Source organism: Dipodomys ordii, unplaced genomic scaffold, assembly GCF_000151885.1.
Source record: "Dipodomys ordii isolate 6190 unplaced genomic scaffold, Dord_2.0 Scaffold13, whole genome shotgun sequence".
Taxonomy (NCBI): Eukaryota; Metazoa; Chordata; class Mammalia; order Rodentia; family Heteromyidae; genus Dipodomys; species Dipodomys ordii.
The window spans coordinates 13,579,500-13,587,568 of NW_012267229.1; the positions used below are offsets into that span (position 1 = coordinate 13,579,500).

The following is an 8,069-nucleotide window of genomic DNA, read 5'->3' on the forward strand; positions in this document are numbered from 1 at the left end:
CTCCTCCCGCCCGCCCGCCCTCGTCGCCGGCCAGGCGCTCTGGGCTCCCCGAGTCGTCATGGGCGCCGCCGCGTGGGCGCCGCCGCCCCTGCCGCTGAGAACCTCTCTCCTCGTGCTGTTCCTGCCGCTCCCCGGGATGCCCGCGGGCTCCTGGGACCCGGCTGGTTACCTGCTCTACTGTCCCTGTATGGGTAAGGCCTCCCGAGCCCTCTGCGCATATGGAGAAACTGAGGCCGGGAGAGGCGAAGCCACTTCTCTGAGGCACCCTGAGAGGCTTTGACAGGTCCAAGAGAGGACCCCAAAGCTGGGCAGGACCCCAAAGCTGGGCAGGACTTGCTCTTCTCTCTGCCACTCGAAAGGGGGCCACTGTGTCCCACCAGCCATCTGACAAATGAGAAAACTGAGGCTGAGAGGTGACGTGACTCACGTGACGTCTGAGGCCCAGGAAATGGAGTTGATGAAGCAGGAATTGATGCACTGTCCCCACTCGGGCTCTAGGCTTTTATTTCATTCATCCACAAAAATATTTGTGTGACACCTTTTCTCTGCTAGGCGCGGTCCTCAGGTGCTGGGAATACCATGGTGAATAAGACAGATAAATCTCATGCCCTTGTAGGTTTAGATGGGGAAGATAAGCATCAATACTAAATAATTGCAGGGGCTGGGAAGGTGGCTCAGTGGTAGAGTGCTTGCCCTGCATGCATGAGGCCCTGAGTTCGATTCCTCAGCACCACATATTGGTAGAGTGGTAGCCTTGAGCTAAAAGAGCTGAGGGACATCGCTGACAAAAAAAAAAAAAAAACAACTAAGTAATTGCATAGTTGTGGATGTGGCTTAGTGGTAGAGTGCTTGCCTAGCATGTATGAAGCCCTGGGGGATGTGGCTTAGGACTAGTGCTTGCCTAGCAAGCATGAAACCCTGGCGAATGTGGCATAGGGGTAGTGCTTGCCTAGTATGCTTGAAGCCCTGGGTTCGATTCCTCAGTACCACATAAACAGCCAGAAGTGGCACTGTGGCTCAAAGTGGTAGAGCAAAAGAGCTCAGGGACAGCACCTAGGCACAGAATTCTAGCCCCAGGACAAGAAAAGGGAAGGAAAGAACGAAGGAATGAAAGAAAGGAAGGAAAAAGAATCCCAGTTGAAGGGCACAATATAAACCAAGTGGTGACTCATCACTGTCCAAGTCATGCCTTTCTAAAGCCCTGCAGTGGCTTCCAGACTCCTTCCTAATCATGGTCATTCAGGGCCCTGTCTGAATGGACTCCCTGCTAGTTATCCCCACAACTGCCTTCTCCCTGACCCTGCAGGTGCAGCCACACTTACCTCCTTTCCCTTACACACACACACACACACACACACACACTCCCACCTCTCACCAACCCCTTCCCGTCCTTCAGTCCTCAGCATAAATGTCACCAAAAAGGAGGACTCCACTGATCACTGCCCAAATAATCTCTTCCTTACTGTTTCCCATCAGCAAAACTTCCTTGCAGTTATCCAATTTTATCAGCTTGTTTTCATGTTCAGTATCTCCCCAGATGGCACTATGAGTGCCTTGAGGGCAGATACCTTGTCTTTTGCCCAACCCAAGGTCCTAATACCTAGCACAGAGCCTGGCACATTGTGGCCTTTTGATATATTTGTGGAATGCCTGAGTGGATGTGAATCTGGGGATAAAAAGAAAAAAATCAGAAAAGCTCCTGTATCTGTCACTCAGGCTGAGGTAACAGCCAGTATCAAAGCCAGGAAGTAAAAGCATATGTTTGAGGAAAAGTGAAGAACTTAAATGCAAGGTAGGAGGAAGAGAAAGGGGGAGTATGGAGAAGGGTTAGTGAAAGGATCTTAGTGAATGGCATTGGAGTCATCCCCTCTTTGGAGAAAGAAGTGGCTCAGACAAGGACAAAGGCAATGGGTGGAGTGGTGATTTTAGTGTGTTGAGAAGATGGCAAGGAATCTAGAGTGGCTAAGGCAGAAGGAACAGGATCCACAGGGCCTTGGATGCCAGACTTACTCTCATGCTGCAGGTCCCCTAGCTCTCCTTGGTGTCCTCTGAATCTAACATTTCCCATGCTTTGCCTCATGCCTGGTGTACCATTTCCAGGGCGTTTTGGGAACCAGGCCGATCACTTCTTGGGCTCTCTGGCATTTGCAAAACTGCTGAATCGCACCTTGGCTGTACCTCCATGGATTGAGTACCAGCACCACAAGCCTCCCTTCACTAATGTGAGTACTCCCGCTGACCTTGGCTTGTCCATTCTGTCCCAGTTGTGCTGTCCTTGACTTAACTCCTCCAGGTCTTACCTCTTGCGTAGTAGATTATCATTGTAAGTTGGTCCTCTGAGCTTTGCCCTTCTTCCTATCCAGAAAATCTTCCCTGGAATTGCAGTGGCTGACATGCAACACTGTCCACATGCAGACACTATTCTGGCATTACATGAGGATTAGCTCATTTCTCCCATGGCTCATCCCCTGAAGAAACTAAGGTTTAGAAAAGTTAGGTCAAGGCTGGGAAGGTGGTTCAGTGGTAGAGCACTTGTCTTGCATGAATGAGGCCCTGGGTTCGATTCCTTAGCACCACATAAGCAAAAAGAAAAAAGCTGGAAATGGTGCTGTGGCTCAAGTGATAGAGCTCTAGCCTTGAGCTGAAGAGCTGAGAGACAGCACCCAGGCCCAGAGTTCAGGCCCCATGACTGGACCCCCCCCAAAAAAAAGAAAAGAAAACTTAGGTCACTTGCCCCAAATCCCACAACTTGTGGGTAGTAGAGCTAAAATTCAAGCCATGACTGACTCCAGAGCCTGTGACTCTAACCTAAAATTTCTATTTGCAGTCTTGATTGGCTCTCCTTCTGTGCCTTGTCATTAGTCAATAAGTGATGGAGCAGGGCGCAAGTGGCTCATGCCTATAATCCTAGCTACTCAGGAGGCTGAGATCTGAAGATTGTGGTTTGAAATCAACCCAGGCAGGAAAGTCTGTGAGACTTTTATCTCCAGTTAACTACAAGAAGCTAGAAGTGGAGCTGTGACTCAAATGGTAGAGCACAAATTCTTAGGGACAGCTCCCAGGTCATAAATTCAAGCCCCAGGATCAGCACCTACACACATTGAAAAGGTGATGGAGGATGTGGCACTGTGGCTCAAGTGGTAGAGTGCTACCCTTGAGCTAAAGTTCAGGGACAGTGCCCAGGCCCAGAGTTCAAGCCCCATGACTGACAATATATATATATATATATATATATATATATATATATATATATATAATGTACTCATTCCCTTACTCATGTAACTGTAATCCCTCTGTATAGCATCTTTACAATAAAATTTAAAATTTTTTTTTCTATTTTTTGGTCAGTCGTGGGGCTTGAACTCTGGGCCTGGGCGCTGTCCCTCAGCTCTTCAGCTCAAGGCGAGCACTCTACCACTTGAGCTACAGCGCCACTTCCAGTTTTCTGGTGGTTTATTGGAGATAGGAGTCTCACGGTCTCTCCTGCCCAGGCTGGCTTTGAACCGCAATCCTCAGATCTCAGCCTCCTGAGTAGCTAGGATTACAGGCGTGAGCCACCAGCGCCCGGCTAAAATTTTAAAAAATTTTAAAAATTAAAAAAGGATTATTTTAGGGAGACATGCTCAGTGTCCTCTAATTCCTAGCTTATTCTTTTGTCTCCCAGTCCCCAAGTAGGTGGAAGTAGGAACTTAATAGCTACAGAATCAACTTAAAATTTTTGAGTAGATGCCAGAAATTATACTTAGTATATATACAAAACACTGCATTTAATTCTTACAGCCGTTTTTTTTCTGCATACCTGCACTTGAATATTTTCCCCCAGTGTTGGAGATCAAATCCAGAGCCTCATGTGTATTAGCAAGCACTCCTACCACTAAACTACACTCCTAGTCCTGAAGCAGTCCTTCACAGAAATTAAAAGCCATAGTATCTCAGACCACAGCCTAGTTTGGCCTCTTAATAATCAGATAGCCTAACATAAGGTACTCAACCATTTCTGTGCCTAAATCTCCTCCTGTTTCACAGCCTGGTAATAATTCTCACTATTTTCCTATGGGGAGGATTGGATGAGTTACTGACAGTAATGTGCCCTGAAAGTTGTTATATGCCTCCTCCCTAGAATCAGCTGAGCTTCTCAATGTAAAGAACTGAGGACAGAGGAAGTCTTCAATCCTAGGACTGTTGGTATTCTGACTTTTTTTTTTCTTTTTTACTTTCTGTGTAGACATTGCCATGGGCCAACCTTTGGCTTGCCTGCTTTTTCTCCTTGCCATCTTAGCCAGGTGTCACACCAGTCTCTACTTCCTTGCTTTCTGTCCCACCTGGGCTCCCCTTCCTCACTGTGACTGTTCCCACTGATGTCACCAGGGAGCTCAGAATTGCTAAATCCAGGGTTCATTTCTCAATCTTCGTCTTACCTGAACTCCCAGTGGCACCTACTCCTATGATTATCTCCTTCCAGAGCTTCCCTGCTCCCCTGCTCCTCTGGCTTCCAGGATATCACCTGTTCTGCTGCAGTGCTGACCTCTCTGCTTTTGCCCTTTTCATGTTGCCTTGGGGGCTCCTCTGTCTTCATCCACTGTTGAGCTGTTGGTGTGTTCTCCTTTGTTTGCTATTAGCTCTGTGGCTTCAGATGAGTCAGCTAGGTTCTATACACTTAGGTGTCTTCATAAGTAAACTGGAGATGGTTATATTCCTGCCCCTTAGAATCAATTCAGAATTAAATCCTTATGAAGGGGTGATACAGCACCTGGCACTAAGTCAGCCCTCAGTAAATAGTAGTCTCTATTGTTATCGTTACTTGCTTTGCCCTAACTTTGTGTTCTTGTGCCTTTCACTATTCTCTGTGTATTTCCAATTTATCTGTGATCCAGCCTCCTCTCTTACCACAGACCTGTGTTTCTGACTTTTAAACTCTCAAGTCCACTTGAATGTCCCACAAATTTCTCACTTATAAAGCTAGAACTGAGCTTGGCATCTTTTCCCTCAAACCTGTGTCTCTGTGTGTAATTCCAACCACTTCTGTTCACTTGGATACCAAGCCAGGAACATAGAAGTCATCCTGAATACCTCCCCTACTACATGCTCAGCCCTCAAACTCTACTTCACCTTCCATTGTCTCTTCTACATGTTCAGGCTGCTCCCTCTCACTGAAGTGTGTATGAAATGCACAATGAGTACATGTTAAATGTATGCTTGAACAAATACAAGGACCATTGCAGTAGCCTCCTGTTCTCCTTCCTCTAGTCTTACCAGCAGTCCATTCTCTCCTCTTCCACCATAGTAATCCTTCAAAAGAGACCAACCTTGTATTCTTTTTGCTGAAAATTCTTCTGCTATAATACCTCATTGTTCTTTGAAATACCAATTTTGTATTCTAGAAGAGTGCATAGCTGGGCTGGAAATTTGGCTTAGTGGTAGAGTGCTTGTCTAGCATGCATGAAGTCCTGGGTTCAATTCCTCTGTACCATATAAACAGAAAAAGACAGAAGTGGTGCTGTGGCTCAAGTGGTAGAGTGCTAGCCTTGAGCAAAAGCAGCTCAGGGACAGTGCCCAGGCCCTGGGTCTAAGCCCTAGGACTGGCTATAAAAAAGAAGTTTATAGTTAAGTCACTTTGGGAAATAGTATTCTCCATTCCCTATCCTCTCACATTTGCAGATTTGGCACAATAACGCATCAAAGGCCTTCAAAAGTCCTGCTATAGTAAGTCAGTTGTAAACAACATTTCCTCAGCCAGGCTCAAATCTTTAATCTATTTGGGATTAGATTTAATTTCCCTCAAGTTGTAGATTGAGGTAGAAATTAATCTACCTCAAACCTACAGCTACTATGGAGGCAGAAATTACAAAATCAAGCCAGGCACCAGTAGTTCACACCTGTAATCCTAGCTCCTCAGGAGGTGGAGATCTGAGGATCTCAGTTTGAAGCCAGCCCTGGCAGGAAAATATGTAAGACTCGTATCTCCAATTTACCACCAAAAGCAGAAAGTGGAGCTGTGGCCCAGGTGGTAGGGGGCTGTGGGTATCATGGCACATACCTTTAATCCCAGCACTTGGGAGGCAGAGGCAGAAGAGTTGAGGCTAACCAGGGATACATAGTGAGACTCTATATTAAAAATAAACCAACAAATCAGAGCCAAAATACAAAACAAAATAAAACAAAAACAGTATGAACAAGGCTCTGGATTTAATTTCCCAGCAAGTTCAAACTAGATACACCCTCTGCCACTTCAGGCATCCATTCACTCTTATCTAAAAATTTCTCATTGTCACGTCATCTGAACTTCCTGTGTCTTAGCATAAGTTTTTTTTTTCCAGTCCTAGGGCTTGAACTCAGGGCCTGGGCACTGTCCCTGAGCTGCTTTAGCTCAAGGCTAGCATACTTCCACTTGAGAGCCATAATACCACCTATGGCTTTTTCTGTTTATGTGATACTGAGGAATAGAACACAGGGTTTTACGCATGCTAGGCAAGCACACTACCACTAAGCCACATTCCCAGTCCCATCATGTATAATTTTAATGAGTGACTGAAAATGAGACTGAAGGAACATTTACCTCTTCTTTTTTTTTTTTTTTTTCTGTAGCTCCATGTATCTTATCAGAAGTACTTCAAGCTAGAGCCCCTTCAGGCCTACCACAGGGTCATCAGCCTGGAAGACTTCATGGAGAAGCTGGCACCCACCTACTGGCCCCCTGAGAAACGGGTAGCCTACTGCTTTGAGGTGGCAGCCCAGCGAAGCCCTGATAAGAAGACATGTCCCATGAAGGTAGTTCCTGTGGGCCTAGGACCTTTCCACTTGTTCCATGTCCTTTGGGCCCCTAGGCTACATGATCACAACTTGAGGGCAAAGGCACCCAGAGGGGTTACAGTAGAAAGATAGAGGTTTTTGCTGGGGTCAGTGGCTCATGCCTGTAATACTAGCTACTCAAGAGGCTGAGATCTGAGGATCGGGGTTCAAAGCCAGCCCAGGCAGGAAAAGCCCATGAGACTCTTTATCGCCAATAAAACACCAGAAAACTGGAAGTGGTGCTGTGGCACAAGTGGTAGAACACTCACCTTGAGCTGAAGAACTGAGGGACAGTGCCCAGGCCCAGAGTTTAAGTCCCATGACCGACAAAAAAAAGAAAAGAAAAGAAAGAAAGACAGAGATTTTAGTCTATTTCTGGCCATTGTTAGCAGTATTATGCTGTTTCTCTAAGCCTTTATTTCTACCTACTAGTCCCTGCTCCATCTTGCTCAGAGAGTCATGATGCTAAACTTATGAGTGCTGGTTAATACTGAGTACTACATCAGTAATAATAACTAATGCTCACATACTGTACTATGCATCAGGTATCTTGCTTAGAGTTTTATACATATTTATTTACTCCTCAAATAAGTTAATATGCATAAAGTTAATATGTATAACTTTGAGAAACTTATCTCCTGTATTGCTCCCTTATTGAGCAATGCTAATAATGGGGGGCTCCCATTGCATAGAGAGGACACTGCATATGGCAGAGAGGTTCAGTATTTTGCCCAAGGTCACACAGCAAACATAGTAGAGCTGGGATTCAACCCTAAGTAATTTGGCTTCATTGTTCACCTTCTTACCTTGATCACTTTCTTGTTCTCAGCAAGTAGATGAGAAGCTGTCATATTTCATCAGAAATTTGTAAGAGTCTGACACTTTGAGAATAATTGAGTCTTCACATATGCCTTTTAGTAATATGCAATCTGAAGAGAAACCAGAGTATTTCACATATGCCTTTTAGTGCATTTTGCTGTAGTTTGGGGAGTGGCTAGGATCATTGAGAAATTTGAGAAGGGATACCTAGCATGTAACCCCACCACTGCCCTTTACCTGCTATGTGACCTTGGGCATATGTCCTACCTAATGTAAGCCCTCATTTCCATCTTGAAAATGAGGTTATTGAACTGAGTACTGATAGCTCATGCCTGAAATCCTAGCTCCCTAGGAAGCTGAGATCTGAGAATTGTGATTCAAAGTTAGCCTGGGCAGATAAGTCTAAGAAACTCTTTTTTTTTTTTTTTGTCGGTCGTGGGGCTTGAACTCTGGGCCTGGGC

The 8,069-nt window shown here is 45.6% G+C and overlaps 1 protein-coding gene across 1 annotated transcript in view; it reads left to right on the top strand.

The window, feature by feature from the left end:
* The first annotated feature begins 43 nt into the window (after positions 1 to 43).
* Pofut1 (protein O-fucosyltransferase 1) overlaps positions 44 to 8,069 on the top strand; it is a 21,746-nt gene continuing 13,720 nt past the window's right edge. Inside the window, exons 1-4 of the mRNA XM_013010784.1 lie at positions 44 to 191; positions 2,101 to 2,222; positions 6,586 to 6,807; positions 6,861 to 6,916. Coding sequence (XP_012866238.1) covers positions 59 to 191; positions 2,101 to 2,222; positions 6,586 to 6,807; positions 6,861 to 6,916 — 533 coding nt within the window. The 5' untranslated portion in view covers positions 44 to 58. The remainder of the gene's footprint in view (positions 192 to 2,100; positions 2,223 to 6,585; positions 6,808 to 6,860; positions 6,917 to 8,069) is intronic.